General features: G+C 53.4%; 1 protein-coding gene across 5 annotated transcripts in view; it reads left to right on the forward strand.

The window, feature by feature from the left end:
• KCNQ4 (potassium voltage-gated channel subfamily Q member 4) overlaps positions 1–13,987 on the forward strand; it is a 56,753-nt gene extending 42,766 nt beyond the window's left edge. For all 5 annotated transcript variants that reach the window (XM_045584659.1, XM_036446020.2, XM_045584658.1 and 2 more), the window contains 5 exons: positions 4,160–4,380; positions 6,095–6,194; positions 8,494–8,625; positions 10,959–11,088; positions 11,829–13,987. In XM_045584659.1, the coding sequence (XP_045440615.1) occupies positions 4,160–4,380; positions 6,095–6,194; positions 8,494–8,625; positions 10,959–11,088; positions 11,829–12,041 (796 nt within the window). In that variant the 3' untranslated portion in view covers positions 12,042–13,987. The remainder of the gene's footprint in view (positions 1–4,159; positions 4,381–6,094; positions 6,195–8,493; positions 8,626–10,958; positions 11,089–11,828) is intronic.
• The last annotated feature ends 4,398 nt before the right edge of the window (positions 13,988–18,385 follow it).

The following is an 18,385-nucleotide window of genomic DNA, read 5'->3' on the forward strand; positions in this document are numbered from 1 at the left end:
GAAGAGGGGAACAGGATGGGCCAAGGACAAGGTGCATGTGCCTGCCGCCTGCCATCTGTCTTGGGGCCCCGATGAGCCCCTCGCCTTCCTGGGGATGCCTCTGCCAAGTCTTGGGGCATGGGCCTGGTGCCCAGTCCGCCAGGAGGGACACTTACAGGAGGCTTGGGATGAGTGCTGGCTCTGCTGCTGACCCCTTGTGTGATCTTGGCCAAATTGCTTTTCTTCTCTGGACCTCGGTTTCCCCTCTGTGGAACGGGCACATTGAACTAGAGGCTCTCTGAGGGTCCCTCCCACTCTGACTGGGGTTTAGCTTCCCCACTGCCCACGAAGGGACCTAGCAGATGCCTGAGGGAGTGGGATCGGCACCTCCCTTTCTCACTCCAGAGCCCAGCTCTTTTAGCCACATCACCGCCACATTCCATGGTAGCTGCCCCATGCCAGGCCCGCCCTAGGGACACTGTGATAAATAAAATATGGTGCCTGGAAAGTTCCAGAGTAATTGCTAATATTAATTGCTAATAATAATTGCTAATCGGTGTGATCAGTGTAGCAAAAGAGGAAGCAGAGGGCCTGTGGAGCCTTGGCTCAGGCACTTCACCCCCAGGAGGTCCAAAACAGTGGGTGTGAGGGAGGGCACCATAGGCCAAGGAGATGAGGAGGCGAGAGAGAGCACAGCTATGGCAAAGGACCAGGTAGCTCAGTGTGGCCAGATCTGAGAGGGGAGGTCAGGAGCTGAGGGTTGGGGGCAGAGCAGGGTGATGAAGAACCCCAAAGCCCAGTGTGGGCCTCATCCTCTTGGCACTGCCTGGCAGCTTGGTCTCACGGTGTCCTGGGTTTCCCCAAAGTGCCTCTGGAGCCGTGTGGACTGGGGGCCCATGAGTAGGAGGTGAGTGCCAGAGCTAGAGGTCGTGTTTCTTAGAAACATGGATTCTAGGACTGAGCCTGGCTGCCACTCACTCGCTCAGGGACCTTGGACATAAGCCCTCTGTGCCTCCGTTTCCTCAGATGTAAACTGTGGATGATAATAGGATCTACTTCTGCACAAACTTCCTGGCTTACAGGAAGTGCTACATGGATATTGGTCTCATTTGATTTGGCGTGTTGAACAGTCAAGACCTTACTTGTTTTAAAAAAGAATTGGGAAACCACAGCTGTAGGAAGAAGGTACACACAGAAGGGTTAAGCTGAGAGTCTCCAGATCTGCCCCTTTTCAAGATGACTTTGGCCATGTGGGCATGAGAGTCAGGAAGGGCAAGCCCAAGGCAGATGGGCCAGTGGGAAGGCTGAAAAGAGGTGCTGTTTGCAGCACCAGAAAGAGTAGGCTGCCTCTCTTTCCCCATGACCTTGGCCTTGGGCAGGCAAATGGTGAATCCTTAAAGAAATCCCTTGTGGAAGTAAGTATAGGGGTTGGGACCAAGTCAGTCAGAGGGCAACCTGTGCTCAGAGCTTGCCCACTCCCTCCCCCAACAGGACAGCCCTAGTCAAGCCCACCCCGTCCATCTCCCAGTCACCAACAGATCACGTAGATCACGTAGTTTCTTGATTTCAGCAACATTGGCATTTTGGGTCCAATCATTCTTTGTTGTCAGGAGCTACCACATGCATCATTGGATATTTAGCAGCATCCCTGTCCTCTACTCAGTAGGTGCCAGGAGCACACCCCAGGGTGACAACCAGACATGTCTCAGACATTGCCAAGTGTCCCCTAGCGAGCAAAATTCCCCCAGTGTGGGTGACTGCTTGTCCCAGAGAAAGAACACAGTGTGGATAGCCAGAGAAGACTGGGTTCCAGTCCTTGCTCCATCCAAGGAGCTCTGCCATCCTGGGCAAGCCATTTCACCTCCCTCTGCATCTGTAAAACAGGGATGGAAAATACGGAACCCACCACACGAAGTGGCTGAGAGCTGGAGGGCTGAGGCAGTGAGACAGGACCTTGCGTGTTCGAAGGAGCCTGGGAAAGGAAGGAGCTCTTTCCATGTCCACCGTGTGCCAGGTTTCTTTCCATTTTCTTTGAGCTTTTAGGCTCCAGAGAGGCTCACAGGAGCCATTTTCTGGGCCCTGTCCAAGGAGCTGGAATCCAGCCCCCCCTGGGGAAACAGCCTTCTTACATCAAAGAAGAGCCCAGGGCCTCTGGCTCGCTGGAAAGTTACAGAACCCACAACTCACCAACCGTCACAGAATCAGAGCTGGAAAGGGACCTTTCAAGGCCTCTAGTACAAGCCCCCAGACCTTCCCTGGATAAGTCCTGCTGAGTGCAAGCGGTCTGGCTTGCATACTTGTCATGACAGGGAGGTCTCCCCTTCCCCCAGAATACCACTGGAGTGATGTGTTGGGTGCAGAGATCTGGAGTTCCAGGACCTTGGCTGAGTGTCAGGGTCTTCTCCAGCTCCCTCTCTTCCTCTCCCCATTGGAGGAGTGGAGGACAGGAGGAGGGGTTGCACGGGCCGGGCGGGTGTGGGGGTGCTTGCCAGCATGAGGAGAGCTCGAAGGAATGGCTCTGCAGAGGAAAGTTTGGGAGAGCCAACCTCAAACTTTGGTTGGAATTTTTGGGATGTGTTGAGGGGATTCTGGGCCAGAAAACGGCATGCTAGATTGCGGGGGCTATCCCTGTCCTTCACTTCTGATTTCAGGGCCCAAACCCTTGACCTATAACCTCTCCCCTCTGGGCAGAGGCCCCCAACCTTGAAGGATGGCTCTGTATCCTGGCTGCCTTCCCGCAGTTGCCTCTGGTTTCAAGATCTCCCTTACTGCAGTACCTTGTCTCTGTACCTTAGACCCCATGTCCTGGACATGGGGGGCCCCGGCTTCCACCCAACCCTGAAACCAGAATCTATTCTCTGCTGTCCCCTTGATTGGAAAGTAGGTGACACAGTCTTGTTCCCCAACTCCTGAGCCACCTCAGGCTCCTCTGAGACTGGCTGATGCTCTCTGAGCCAGGGCCCTAGACATTTTGGGCAGAAGGGCCCTCAGACCCATCTGCCAGGGGCCCTCCAAGTGGCAAAGCACAGCAGGGAGGCAGCCATAGGGCATGGGATGGGGGACGTTTGCATAGGTCCTGTTCCAACAGCGATGACATGGTCCTTGAACCTCTTGGACACAGAGTTACTCTACCAGGTAATGGTTATCCATTCAGGACCTGATCTGGGGAACCTGAGCCTCCCCACCCTGCCTTCCTCCATGGCTTGGGGATGTGGTGGGGAACTGAGATGTGAAAAGGGACATTTGAGTACATGCAGACATGTGTGTGTGTGCTCACATGAGCACAGACGTGTGTAGGTGCTGTTCTCTGAGGGCTTAGTGAACAGGCGATGGGTAGGGCTGTGGAGGGGGGGATCCATGACCACATGGGTAGGTTATCAGCCCAGGTGGGCAGAGTTCAAACAGGGGAGACCTCAGGAGAACATGTTACAAACCTTCCCCGGGAGGGCAGACACCCTATGTGTCCTGGGCATACATGTGGGCCCAGCAGCTAAGCAGGGCCAAGACCCTCAGGCACACTTACACTGGAGTCTGTGCGGGGGAGACCTCGGAAACTTTGCAGTGTTACCTGTACAACTGGACAAGTCCTAAAGCCCTGACTTGACCAGTATGGAATTAGAGAGTCCCACAAGAGGGGAAAGGAGGAAATATAAATGGACACGTGTACACACACACACCAACATTTGTACACACACTGATACATGTGTACCCATAGCCTGCTCCTAGGTACAGTGAGGGGCTGGAGGCTCACCTTGGTGAGCGTGACCAGGCGAGCTTCTCCATCGTTTAACAGCCGGTCTGCCCAGGCTGGTCATCACCTCCACCCACCCACCCATCTGGGCCAGGCCAGCTCCCCTGTCCTCCTGTCCGTCTTTGACTTCCTTCTTGGGTTCTATCACTCCCTCCACTCTGACATCTGTCTCCTGTGCACCCCTTATCTGTCTGGGCACTGAGGGGTGGGACTTGGGTAGGAGGGGAGGATCTGCTCAGATCGACTGGGAGTCAGGGCCCCAGTCAGGGCCCCCCTCGCCACACCCTTGTCCCATCCTAGGAAGTCTCCACTTGGTGGAGAACCATACCCAACAGCCATCCCCAAGTCCTAAGTCAGCTCTGTCTCTACTCATGCCCACCCCGGCTCCAGCTAACTTGGCTCTCTCCCCGACCCCACTTGCCCTGCCAGCAGCCGAATGGGCATCAAAGACCGCATCCGCATCGGCAGCTCCCAGCGGCGGACGGGCCCCTCCAAGCAGCACCTGGCACCGCCGTCGATGGCCACATCCCCAAGCAGCGAGCAGGTGGGTGAGGCCACCAGCCCCACCAAGGTCCAGAAGAGCTGGAGCTTCAATGACCGCACCCGCTTCCGGGCCTCTCTGAGACTCAAACCCCGCTCTTCTGCTGAGGGTGAGCCCTGGGGGCCGGGGGCCCCGGACCTGCTGAGGGAGGCAGGGTGGGGACAGAGTCCGAGCCGGGGGTGGAAAGACTTGGTTTCAGTCCTGGCTCTGCACCTGATGGACCATCGCTGGGCTCCTTGTGGTCTGGAAAGTGGGCGTCGTGATACCTGCGGTGCAGGGCTCCAGACTGAGAGTCAGGCGAGGATGCAGAGGGTGGCATATGGTCGTGGTTAAAGGCACAGGCTTTGGAGCCAGGCTCCCTGCGTTTGAGTCCTGGCTTTACCATTTGACTTGAGTAAAGACCTAGAATGACTCTCTAGGACTCATTCTCGTCTTCTCCAAAATGGGGATGATCATAGTATCTACTTCCTAAGATTATGGTGAGGATTAAAGGAGCTTATCCACGGGAGGTGAACAGAAGGATCTTTGGAATATAGTAAGCGCTCATCAGAAGCTAGTCTAACTGCAGTACAAATGTGCGTTGGAAGGAGCAGGCGTCCATACTTGCTGAGCCGGGACTGTGTCCAGTCCCACAGTGGATTCTCTGCTTTGCTTCTCCCAACCGCTCTGGGAAGTAGGGTCTGTGTGTGGCCCCATTTCACAGACCTGGAGGCTGAGCTCTCTCAGCTAGTCAGTGGCAGAGCTATCAACCCCAACCAGGTCTGTCCCCTCCATAGCCCAGGCTCCTCATCCTGCCCCTCTTCACCCAGCCCAGCCAGAGACCCCAGGCGATGATCCTGGTGGGGTCACGTTTTAACCAGAAAGGTCTCTTTTTTGAGTCCTAGCTCTGCTCCTGACTTGCACTGTGACTTAGGCAACATACTGCCCCTTTCTGTGACCCAATGTCCTCCTCTGGACAGCGAGAGGGCTGGACCGAGTTCCCCGGAAGAGTTTTCCCAGCTCTGACATGCTTCAGACCCCTGGGTGCGAAAAGGAGGGGGTGGGTGAACCAGGACGGAGGCTGGGGACAGGAAGCCCCTTTGACCTTGGAGGGAGGGAATGCTGCCTCTGTCTGTGCTGGGTCAGCCCCTAATGCGCTGCTGGCAGACAGCTCGGAGAGGTCTTTGCTGGATCCACACAAACCAGCCTTTGGGAGGTACTGGCCCAATAGAGTCTGGGCAAGGCTGGTGCCGGGGGGGCCTCCTTTCCATGCCCAAGAACATACCTGGCCTCCTACCACCTTGTGCCCTGAGGGCCCAGGATGGCATCCCCCCCCTCTGTGCAGTGCAGGACAGCAGCCTTGGAAAAGCCATTTCTCTCATCCGGAAGGAAATGCCTTGCTTTAGGGGCCTTTCCCAGGGGCAGAGCCGGGCAGGGGAGCCAGCCCCTTGACTTCCTTCCCTCTTGGCTGAAGGATAAGACTGTGTGCATGACTGTGTGCAGAGGCCAAAGCCCCTTTGCTTTGGGACTCCCCAGCCTGGGTGATGGAACTAGTGGGGCTTCCTCTAGGGCTCTGTGCCATTCGCCCCAGGCCAGACCGGATGCTTCCACCTGGCCACCAGCTCAGTAAGTGTTCACCCTGTCCGGCCACAGGAAGATGCCGTGCAAAGAACTGGGGGTTTCCACCCTGGGCCGGGCATTGAGGGAAGCTGGAATCTGGTCTGCCTTGTGCCCCCAGGAAGGTTCTGGGCCCTTTCTGGGCCTTGGTCTTCCTGCCAATACTTCTTAGTATAATTTGGCATGTGGTGAAAGGGCTGCCACCACCTGGGTCCCCTTCTTTCCAGAGGGCCCCTCCGAGGAAGTGGCAGAGGAGAAGAGCTATCAGTGTGAGCTCACGGTGGATGACGTCATGCCTGCGGTGAAGACGGTCATCCGCTCTGTCAGGTGAGACTTAGGCTCAAGGTGGGTCCTCCCCCCATTCATCTGCCACCCATGGCTGCTCCCCATCTGGGGCCTGCCCTCATGGCCAGGCCTGGCCTAGATCCCGGGCACACCAGCTGCTGCCCGCCTGGCACCCTTGTGTGGGTGGGTGCGGAGGTGGCATATGGCTCCCAGCAGGGTTTCCGCATTCTCTTGTGATGGGAGGGCTGGCTGGGTGGGGCGGCTGGCCCGGCTGCCCATCATGGTCGTTCTCCTCACACCCGCAGCGTCCTCTTTGCTCCTCTCCCCAGCTTCTTGCTCGTTTTATGTCAGGCTCTTTTCTCTTTACTTCTCTCTTCCCAGCATGCATCAGCATCTGTGTCTGTCGTATATGCTCTTTCCCTCCACCTGTGTCTCAGACTGTCTCTCTCTCCTTGTGTCTTGACTTCACCCTGTCCGTTCCCCCAGGGCTGAGCAATGGTTTTCAAAGCACAGGTCACAGCAATTTGAAGTCAACTTAGTGAAATCAACTTAGTGGGGCATGGGCAGCTTTAAAAAAAAAAAAAAAGAAGAAGAAGAAGAAGAAAAAAAAGAATAGAAAGTATCAGTGCACGTCCTATTAGTGAGGATAAAAACTATGTATGGCACGTGTGTTTTTAGTTATGTGCCTATGTGTATATGTGTACTGGTTTCCTTATGGTAGGTCTAGGACAGAAAGTTTGAAAAACCCCTGCCCTGCTGACTCTCCTGGCTGTCTCCTTGCCTCCACACTTAAGGGGGGGCCAGATCTCCTGCCCTTCAGTCCCGGCCCCACATGGATCTGGCCCCCCAGCTCCTTGGCGTGGTCTCTGTCTCCAGCCTGAGTCCCAGAGATGCCTTCACCCCCAGTCCTTCCAGACGCACTCCTCTTCCCTGGCTGATGCACCTGCCCACAAGCCTCTTCCCTTTGGGTTTCTTAAAAAACCAGAGTCAGCTGGATTCCTGCCCAACCCCCGAGAACCTACGTTCTCTTCTCACCCTCTTTTTCCACATCCCATCTCTCCCCTCCAAGTGACCGGCTTCCAGAAAACAGCGCCTGAGCTGCCACGGCCCAGGCCAACTCTCCTTGGCCACCCCACAGACTCCTTCCCCCCAGCATGCCCCAAACCCGTTCTTCCTGGTCTCCATTTCAGCCACGGGAGTCAACTTGGTGAAATCAACTCAGACTTAGGAGTCTTTCAGTCCTGAATTGCTTACAGCTGTCCCATATCTCACCCCACTGCCCCCTTCTGGCTCAGGCATGTCCCTTGGAGCTGGCGTTCCTGCCTAAATTTCTTTTGGGGGAATAAGCCCCAGGTTCCCAGGTTCCCTCCAAGGCTGGCAGAATAGACCGTTCCCCACCACCCAACTTCCCATTGCCCAATCTCTGCCAGGGATCCGGGGCTCTGCGGAGTACCCTCCTCAGCCTTTATCTCAAGGTCAATCCCTTTCTGTCTTCGCCTATTCCCCACCCCACCTCCCTTTCCTTCCCAACTTGTTTCGGCTGCTTTGACCTGACTCACTTACACAGGGTCCTGCCTGCCTATGTCCACAAAACTTCCCTCCGTCCCCCTCCCAAAACTTGTCCTCTGACGCACCAGCCAATGCCTCCCTTGTCATGGCCCCCAGCCTCTTTCTCTGTTCCTGACGGCCCCTGTCAGCCCATAATTGTTTATGTCCTCTGGTGCCCCCCTCAGACCAGGACTCCTGAAGCCAGCAATTGGGTCTGACACCCTTTTGGGTGCCCAGGGTCCAGCACTGCTGTGCTAACAAGCATTTGCTGAGGGGTGCCAAAAATGTCTTTGTCCAGCCCTAGCTAGTTTGGCTCAGTGGATAGAGCGTCAGCCTGCGGACTAAAGGGTCCCGGGTTTGATTCCAGGCAGGGGCACATGCCAAGATTGCGGGCTTCGTCCTCAGTAGGGGGCATGCAGGAGGCAGCCGATCAGTGATTCTCGTCATTGATGTTTCGATCTCTCTCTTTGTCTCCCTTCCTCTTTGAAATCAATTATATTTATATATGTCTTTGTCCAAGCTGTCATCAGCGAAAGTGGTGTCACACCTAGCAGGGAGCAAATGTGACTGCACATTTAGGCACTTTCAAGAATACCAAACTATGGGTCCCAGGGCATGGTGGGTAGGGAAGGAGGCTGCGAGACTCAGCAGAGGCTATTTGCCGGGGTCCGAGCAGAAGGAGCTTGGGTACTGGACAAGGAGGCAGCAAAGAGGCAGCAAAGGGATGGTGACCCGGCTGGAAAAGAATTCCCTATGAGACACTCTTCCCCTTCCCCCCTCCTCGCTCCCACAGGATCCTGAAGTTCCTGGTGGCCAAACGGAAATTCAAGGAGACGCTGCGACCGTACGACGTGAAGGACGTCATAGAGCAGTACTCAGCAGGGCACCTGGACATGCTGGGTCGGATCAAGAGCCTGCAGACCCGGTGGGTGCGCCTGCTCCCAACCCTGGAGTGGGGCCGGGAGGCCTTGGCCCCAGATCCCGTGCTAGGTCCCAAGTCCAAAGCCAGAATGGAGACCCAGTGCCCCCTAGGGGCCGCTACAGAGGATGGAGTTTTTCGGGGCTGAGGCCAGACCCCTGGCCTGTCTTGAACCCAAAGAATGAGCCAGCGGCAGGTCCTCTGTGAGAACCCTGTTCTCACAGAGGACCTGCCGCTGGCTCATTCTTCAGGAGACGTCTTTAGATGATTGTTTCCTGGTCATAAAATAATGGGCTTAAAGGAATAACCTCCCACCTCCCAAGGGGACTGTGGTCCATACCTTTGGAATTCCCCGGCACTTCTCTCCACCCAGCATATAGAAAGAACTCTCATACCAAGACCCCAAATCACCTACATTTTGCCCTTCGGTGGCCGGAATTGTCACCACCTGTTCATTCATTTGTTCTCCCAAGAAATAGTCATTGGTATCTGTTACTTGCCAGGCAGTGGGAATATGGTAGAAAGCAAAACAGAGTCCCTGCCCTCCTGGGGCCTTCATTCTAACGGAAGGAGAACAGATGGAATATGTCAGACAATTAAAAATGCTCAGGGGGAAAAAAGGGGAGCTAGAGTATTGGGGTTTGCTATTTTATTTATTTTTAAAAATATATTTTTTATTGAGTTTTTACAGAGAGGAAGGGAGAGAGATAGAGAATTAGAAACATCGATGAGAGAGTCATCGATCAGCTGCCTCTTGCACACCCCCTACTGGGGATATGCCCGCAACCAAGGTACATGCCCTTGACCGGAATCGAACCCGGGACCTTTCAGTCCCCAAGCCGACGCTCTATACATTGAGCCAAACCGGTTTCGGCTGGGGTTTGCTATTTTAAATAGGAGAGAAGGTGATGTTTGAGAAAAAAAATTGAAGGCAAGGCAAGCAGCCCTGTGGCTGTTTAAATGTTTTCCTGAGGGAACAGCGAGTAGAAAGGCTTTGAGATGGGCATGTGGCTGGAGTGTTGTTCTAGGGACAGCAAGGAACCTTACTGTACCTGAGGAGAGAGAAGTGGCAGATGAGATTAGAAGGCTAATGGCACGTAGATTGTACAAAGCCTGGTAGGCCACAGTGAAGATGTTGGTGTTCATCCAAAGTGAGATGCAACATTGGAGGGCTTTGAGCAAGGACTGATGAGATCTGAGTCATCATTTAAAAGGATCATCCTAGGTGTGGTGAATGGCTTATAAAGGGAACTTGGATGGAAGCAGATAGACCATTGAGGATGCTACTTTAGACATCCAGGCAATTGATGATAGGGACCTACCTGGACCAAGGGTAGACATGGTTAGATTCTAAATATATTTTGACAGGGTTTTCTGATGGTGTGCGAGAGGGGGAGAAATGGTGGCTAAGATGAAGCCAGGGTTTTTGGCTGAAGCAAGAGGGAAAAGTAGCTGTGTGCTGACATGGGGAAGGCATTGAGTGGAGCCAAGTTTTGATCAGAAAAATTGGGGCATGTTGGGTTTGTGATGCCTGTCAGACATCAGATGGAGTGATGACCTGGCAGTTAGAAGGGTGTGGGTTTCAGAGGAGAGGTATGGTGCTGGAGATATAGATTTGGTGTCGACAGTGCGTAGTGGAACGAACATCTGGAAAGGAAGACGTCACAGAGAATGAGAGTAAATGCACAGAAGTGGTTCCAGGAGTGAACGTGGGGCCCTGCAGTATTTAGAGGCTGTAGGGATAATGGAGCCCGTGAAGGAGACTCAGTGAGGTGGGAGAACCAGGAGCGGGAGGTGTTTGGGAACCCAAACGAAGAAAGTACTGGAAGAAGGCGTGCTCAGATGTGCCCAGCGCTGCCATAGGGCGAGTGTAATGAGGACTGGGAGGTGATCATTGAATCTAGCAACATGGAGGTCATTTGGGATTTTGACAGCCGTAGATTTGATGAAGTAGTGGAAACGAAAGCCTGCTGGAGTAGCCTTTAGGACGGAAGGAGCGAAATTGGAGATAGTGGGTAGAGATAGCACTTTCGGGAATTTCGCTGTAAAGGAGAGCAGAAAAATAAGCTGAGGCCATTGTCCACCTTATAACGCACATCCCTGCTGTGTCTCTTCCTCTTTTCCCAGGCCATGTCCCACCTGTCCTCCCACTAGGTGGCTGGGTTACTTGTCATGCTGCCTTTGCCCAGCTCAGTGGAACACCCTCAGCAGTGGCCAGTCCCTGTGGCAAGGCTCCCTCCCTAGGGACCCCAGTGCAGGCCGTGTCTCCCCTTTCAGCAGGAAACCTCCAGCTCTGTGGGAAGGAGGGGTGGCGTGTGTCAGCTCCCTTTTCCCCACAGGGTGGACCAGATTGTGGGCAGGTGCCCCGGGGACCGAAAAGCCCGGGAGAAGGGCGACAAGGGGCCCTCGGACACGGAGGCGGCGGATGAGATCAGCATGATGGGCCGCGTGGTCAAGGTGGAGAAGCAGGTGAGTGCGCAGAGGGCGTTTCACTGTTGGGGCAGGGCTAGTCCTCCACCCGGAAGCTCTGGAACGCCGCGGGGACAAGCGCAAGGGGAGGGTGCGCTTCTCAAGAGCAGCAACCTTGACCTCTCGGCAGGCAGCCGGAGAGGCGCAAAGCTGGACCCTCGCCCCACAGATAAGCCCTGCCTCCCAGTAAGCCCGCCCACGAGAATTCCCCCCCCCCCCTGCTCCTGCCAAGCCCCGCCCCAGGTTCCCATAGTCCCAGATAAACCCAACTAAGTCCCACCTACTTAATTTTTTAAAAATATATATTTTTATTGATTGCAGAGAGGAAGAGGGAGAGATAGATAGAAACATCAATGATGAGAGAGAATCATTGATTGGCTGCTTCTTGCAAGCCTCACACTGAGGATCAAGCCCACAACCCAGGCATGTGCCCTGACCAGGAATCGAACTGGGGATCTCTTGGTTCATAGGTGGATGCGCAACCACTGAGCCATGATGAGATTTTTAAAATTTCATTTATTTACTTATTTTTTAAATTTAACCCCGCCTGCTTGCCAGACCCAGTTTAATTTTGTTCGGAGGGATAAGCCCCAGGTTCCCAGCTCCGAGCTCCCTGCTCCGAGCTCCGCCTTTCCAGACGCGCCCCTCCCGGGCCAAGCCCCTCCTCCAAGCCGGGTCCAGCTTCCGGTCCGCCCGGCCCTCCTCCCCAGACCCGCCTCCCCGCGCCCGCCCGCCCCCAGGTGCAGTCCATCGAGCACAAGCTGGACCTGCTTCTGGGCTTCTACTCGAGGTGCCTGCGCTCCGGCACCTCGGCCAGCCTGGGCACCGTGCAAGTGCCGCTGCTGGACCCCGACATCACCTCGGACTACCACAGCCCCGTGGACCACGAGGACATCTCCGTCTCCGCGCAGACGCTCAGCATCTCCCGCTCGGTCAGCACCAACATGGACTGAGGGGCTTCTCGGCGTCGGGACGCACCCGGCCGGCCCCGCGGCCTGGCGCTCGGACCCGCCCCCGCAGGCCTGGGGGCTCCGCTCTTACTTGAACCCGCCCCTCCGCGGGGAGAGAGGCCACGCGCAGTGCTGAGCTGCCCCGGTGGGCCAGCTGCGGGCTGCGGGCCCCGCCTCAGGAGCGTGAGATGCCAGGCCGCACAGAGGGCAGCAGCGGCGCTGCCCCGCGACCTCCGCCCCCGTGCCCTGCCCGTTCCATCAAGGCCCAACCTGCCCGTGGCAGGGGCGCTGCTCGGAGCGTGGGAGCGGGTCGCTGGGGCTCTGGGTCTTGAACCAGCTTCCAGCTATGCAAGGTGAGGTGTCTCGGCCCCGCCCTTCGGACAGAGCAGGGAAGCCCTCCCGCCAAGTCCCCGCCCCCTTAGGGGCGGGCCCAAGGTGCCCTCACAGGTACCCACAAGCACAGGACCTTGCCCTAAGGCAGGTGGGCACCATATATGCAAACTATATTAAATATGCAACTCTGGGGACCCCCATGGGGTCCCTCTGCCCATCTCTCATTGGGAGATGGGCCCCCAGCACTAGCTGGTCTCAGGCTGCTTGGCCATGGTCCCCATTTCCACTCTGGCTTATCACTCCCTCCCCACCCAGCATGGGGCCTGTTTCTCCCTCACCCCCTCTCCAAGAGCAACATCTGGGCCTCTCTTCCCCTTGCAGTGTCCCCTCCCCGGAGCACCCTCTTCCTGCCAGGTGTCCACTCCTCTCTCTGGCCCTCCACTCCCATTCGACAGCCCACGTTTCTGTGTTCTCCCCCAAACCTCCCACAGACAATGCTCCCACGTTACACGAACATGTCTCTTTCGTTTCCCCAGATGTGCAGAAAGTCTCTTATACTCACACGGACACACAATGACACTCACGGAGACATTAGCACAAGAGCCACTTAGCCTTCCTGGGGCCTCTGCAGCTGATGCCAGTGGACTGTCCTTGCAGGATGATGTCCACTAAGTGGTGCCCCCCACTCCATCCAGGTAGGAAGGGAGCATTGAAGTGACCCCAGGCGTCTCTAGGCCCCACCCCAGAGCTTTACCAGAAAGCTCTCCTTTCTCAAGAAGATCTACTCCTCACTGGTCCAGGAGCCCTAACTGCTGCCTCTGCCTCGACGTCCCTACAGCACAACTCAGGCCTAGGCCTCTGGGGCCTGGATAGCACTGGGAAGACCCCAGGCTTCTCCCCAGATGGTTATCAGGCCCGCTTCTATCTAGGCTTGCTGCCTTCTTAGTCACTGTAACTCCCAGAGAGAAAAATAATGCACCTAGCAATCACCATTGCTCAGGCACCAACTGTGCATCCAGCACTAACATGCACTGTTTCCCCTCCTTCCACACCCCACTGTCCACTTTAATTGGCAGCCCCTATACTGGCATACACCCCCATCCACTCCAGGCCCCCAGCATCTCTTTGGTATCCCTACTCTTTGTCCCTCTTCTGCAAAGCTATTGCAGGTGGCGAGAGAGTGGTATGTAGGGGGACCCTCTACGGGGTACCAGTGAACAAGGGGCTCAGGCCCAGCCACCTGCACCCCATGACTGGGGACCTGCATGCACCAGCGCCAGGGCTGGGGTTGGATCTTGCTCAGCCCCATGGTGCCCAGCCTTTGCCCAACATGCCCTCTGCATGTCACCATCATGCCCTGGATGGAGCCTGTCCTGGCTAACCTCACCTGCACTGCACTGTCCCAGAGAGCCATCCCTTGGCCCCTCAGAGACAGAGCTGTGGAGAGGGGCAGGAGAATGAGATTACCCTCTGACTAAGGAGACTGGGGAAGAAGCCCTCGCTCCTTCCGCAATCAAGGTTCTCCACCAAACCGGTTCTCAGATATGCAAGTACCTCACTTTGTTAACTTATTAACTTATTGGTTTCATTAAAGTTTTCTGTAGGATGTGGTTGGCCTTGGCTGTTTGGTGGGCTGGGGTGTGGGACACCTGCCCTGGGGGTGGGACGAGGTGATTTGGATTAGTCAGGACTCTCTATTGTAACAACAACAAAAAACTCAATCCATTATAGCTCATGCAAAAATGAAACTTACTGGCCCAGATAATGCAAAATCCAAGGGCTGGATTTGGCTCCGTGCATAGTTAGATCCAGGTAATAAAACACGTCAGCATTCTGTCTTCTGTCTCAGCCTTCCTCTCAGGCAAGCTGACCGCACCTCCAAATTAACTTTCTTTTGGCTCAGTACCTCAGTGAAGAATGGTGCCACATTCCTAATGTTAAACATGCAGAAAAATCACCGCAGGAAGCAGTTATTGCTCCGAGAGCAGCTACACAGGGAAGAGGTGGGGGTTAGCAGAACCCACAAGCTTGATTGGGGATGCGTCCTAAAGGGCTGGGCTCAGAGGTCTGAAAAGGGGTTGCTATCTGGTGGGTGAGAGTCCCTCTTAGGGGATGCAGTGAAGGTTGGGAGTGCAGAAAAATGCCGGAGGTTGCAATCAACTGTTGCTACCAGGTTGTGGCTGGTAAGGTTGGTAAGCAAAGGAAGAAGGAGGTATCCACTTCTCCTGCCTTCCAGGTTTCCGTAGTGTCCCTTATTGTCAAAGGCAGCTAACAAAGGAGTTAGCTGTGGTTTGAAGAGTCCCAGTCCTCGTATGACAGACTATATAGCCTGCATTTGGCACTAAAAGACAATCCTAATACATAAAAAGCCAGGGTCCGTCATGACCTAAATGACTGGACAGATGACCAAACACCAGGCTAAGGTCCTGGCCAACGTGGTGGGAGTGAGTCTGGGTCCCAGCCATCCATGGCACGGTGGAGGGAGTTGTGGGAATGGAGCCATGCTGCCATCAGACTGGTTTCTGGGTCTCCCCCAGCCCACAGGCTCTGGGGAACCAGAGCCATGCTGTGATGGGACTGGGCCCTATCTGAGAGACCCTGGATTGTGAGAGCATGCAGGCTGGGCTGAGAGACACCGCCCCCCCGCCCCCAACCCCAAGTGCAAGAATTTTTGTGCACCAGGCCTCTAGTAGCTTAATAACTGCTACAGTCCACCCCTTTGGACATTCAGCATCCAAACACATCAATCCACACATATTTGAATCTATATATAGCAACAGTAACTTCCACCTAATAAGATGAAACTATCTTGCATACAAATGAAGACACTCTAACTCTCTCCCCCCAAAATGGGAAAAACACAGTCCAACCATCCAATAGATGTATTCATCTCTAGGAGTTGTTGAATCCACATTTGGATAATGTTAATTTCTCCCCTCCTGCAATTGAACAATAAGCTGTTAAGGGAGCCATCACAATCTATATAAAACAATAGGGGAAAAGAAGAAGGGAGGAAAAATAAATTAATATATAATGCACGCATACACACATACACACACACCAAGCAAGGAAAAAAATATGCATGCAGGCCTTCTGATAACTCATCACAACACCATGATTGATCTATACTGTATATCTGTTGATCATATATACCTTTTTTTTTTTTTCCTACTGCCCTTCTATGTTTCCTTTGCCCTCAGCCAGGACCTCAGCTGCTTAGGGTTCTTTACATGGTAAAGTGACCCAAATAGTCATTCTTGAAGGTTCTGAATCCTCAATGGCCCTGCATGATTTGGGTTGCCATAGCTTTCATTAACTTCTATTACTGTATATGGAAGCACTAAGAGGGACTGTAGAGATTCCCCTCCTCCTCCTCCTCCTCACCCTTAGCCTCCTGCAGCAAGTCTCCCCTTGGTAATGAAGATCAGTTCATTCGTTCTTTACCTGCTGGTTTAGTAGCATGAGGAGCCCAACATGGCCAGTTAGAAGTTTCAACTTCCCATTCAATGAAAACTGTGTTGCTTCCCTTCCCTTGAGAACTAAGCCTCCAAACTAGCAGAGCCCAACATTGTGGGCACAAGAAGCAAACGTTTTGTGAGTGGTGCAGTAACCTGAATAATAGCCACCCAAGGTATCAGGTCCTAATCTCTAGAATTTACAAAATGTTACCTTATAAGGAAAAAAAAATCTTTGCAAATGTAATTAAGTTAATGATCCTGACATGAGGAGATTATCCTGGATTAACCAGTAAATCCGAAATCCAATTGCAAGTGTCTTCTTAAGAGAGAGACTGAGGGAGATTTCATACACAGAAGAGGAGGAGGCAATCTGAAGACAGAAGCAGAGACAGGAGTCACCTGCCCACAGCAAGGGGTTGCCAGCAGCTGCCAGAAGCTGAAAAAGACAAGAGATTCTCCCCCAGAATCTAGGGAGGGCAGCCCTGCTGACACCTTGATTTAGGCCCAGAGAAACAGATGCAGTTTTGGCCTCCAGAACTGTGAGAAAATATATTCTGTTGTGTTAAGTCACCAAGTAATTTGTCCCAGTACCCATAAGAAACTAATACTGTGGAGCTTTGTGTGTGAGAAATAATAGTGATATTATATATTATATATTATATATTATATATCACTACCTCCCATTGATTCCTGGAAACTTATATTCTGGCTGTGCTAATAAAGATAAATCACTGCTCTCCCCATGTTGGAAAGAATCCAGTGGAATCAACCTGGCACCAGCTAGCCAGAGGAACCCTTCTGAATGGTGATATATTGGATATTCAACATTGTCTCTGTGGATGGTAAGTTGGGCATACAGTAGTGGCATTAGCCAGATAGGCCTTGGTGAGGCAAGTCTATATTGTTGAACCCATAAGTAGTGTCCATTCTTCCCACCATCACCCCGTTGCTCAAGAATGTGTTGAGCAAGCCCTAGAGCAGTGGTCCGCAAACTGTGGCTCGAGAGCCACATGCAGCTCTTTGGCCCCTTGAGTTTTTAGCAAAGGCCAGTTTAGGAGTACCTAATTAAGTTAATAACAACGTACCTTATATAGTTTAAGTTTAAAAAAATCGGCTCTCAAAAGAAATTTCAGTTGTTGTACTGTGGATATTTGGCTCTGTTAACTGATGAGTTTGCCAATCACTGCCCTGGAGGGACTGCAGAATGAGGCTGACTGATGACCCCTGGATGTGCCTTCTGGCTACCTGACTATCCGGAGCCTCCCCTGCCATGATGCGCTTTGATGAGACTTCACTTGGGCCAGAAATACCTTCACTCTCTGTGCTCATTTCTGAAAGTCCATTTAAGTACCTCTTCCTAAGTCTTCCTTATCACAAATCCTTCAACTCTGTGCTTTCTGACCCCTGAACATCCAGCCAAACCATTAGCCACTGCCCAGGAACCAGTGTAGATCCGTACTGTTTGTCATTGCTCAATCCAGGCAAAATGGACAACTGAAGCATGAGTAGGATTTAGCCACACGTGGAGATTGGGGTTTGGGGTAGGGGGTGGGGGGTTAGATGTTTCAGCTAGAGGGCATAGTATGTGTAAAGGTCCAGAGGCACCAGAGAGTGTGTACATTAAAGGAACAGAAAGAAATCCCTGAGAATGGGCCTAGACGGCAAGAAAGAGCGTGACACAAAATGGGACTGACAATTCAAAAGCGGTCAAGGTTGGCTGGACGCCATAACTCACTCCAAAGAGACAGGACTTAACTGGAGAACCAGAGAGAGATTCTGATCAGGGATCAAACCAGGGTAGATCTGTTTTTTAGAAAGTTTTCTTCCTAGGATGGAAGAGGGATTTGAGGGAGCAAGTCTGGGTGCAGGGAGACCAGTTAGGAAGCAGGAGATGTTGGTAACCAAGTCCCATGGCATTTCACTAATTGAGTAAATGTCTGTGGAACGCCTGCTGTAAATCAGACACTGACTCAGCATAATACACGGGAACAACACAGGAGACCCAGGTATGGCCCTGGGGTCATCCAGCCCCCGGGGAAAACAGATGCACAATTAACCAAAGCACACACTGCTCTACATCTTCTCATTTTTGTCTGGCTCAGCACCGAGGGTTTGCAGGTGGCTATGGGAGTCCCAAAACTGCCATCACATGTGGTCTCAAGAGCAGATATGATTTTAGCTTAGTGTACCATTTATCTATTGCTATATAACAAATCACCCTAAACGGTAATAGCTTAAAGCAACTATTTTATTTACTCTTGATTCTGTAGGTCAGCGATTTGGGCTGGACTCAGCTGAGCGGTTTCTGTTAGTCTCACCTGGGTTCACGAGTGAAGTTGCAATCACCTGGCATCTTGGCTGGGGTTTGGATGGTCTAAGGCGGCCTCACTTACATGTCTGGTGTTTGGTGCTGGCTGTCAGCACCCTGTCATGGTCCATGTGTGGGATGGCTCGTCTCTGCTCTATGGGCCTTTCCATTCTCCAAAGACTGGGCTTCTAAACACAACAAGAGGGCAACAGCAGAAGCTCCATAGCTTCTTGAGGCCCTGGCTCAGT

Source organism: Pipistrellus kuhlii, unplaced genomic scaffold, assembly GCF_014108245.1.
Source record: "Pipistrellus kuhlii isolate mPipKuh1 unplaced genomic scaffold, mPipKuh1.p scaffold_m20_p_2, whole genome shotgun sequence".
NCBI lineage: Eukaryota > Metazoa > Chordata > Mammalia > Chiroptera > Vespertilionidae > Pipistrellus > Pipistrellus kuhlii.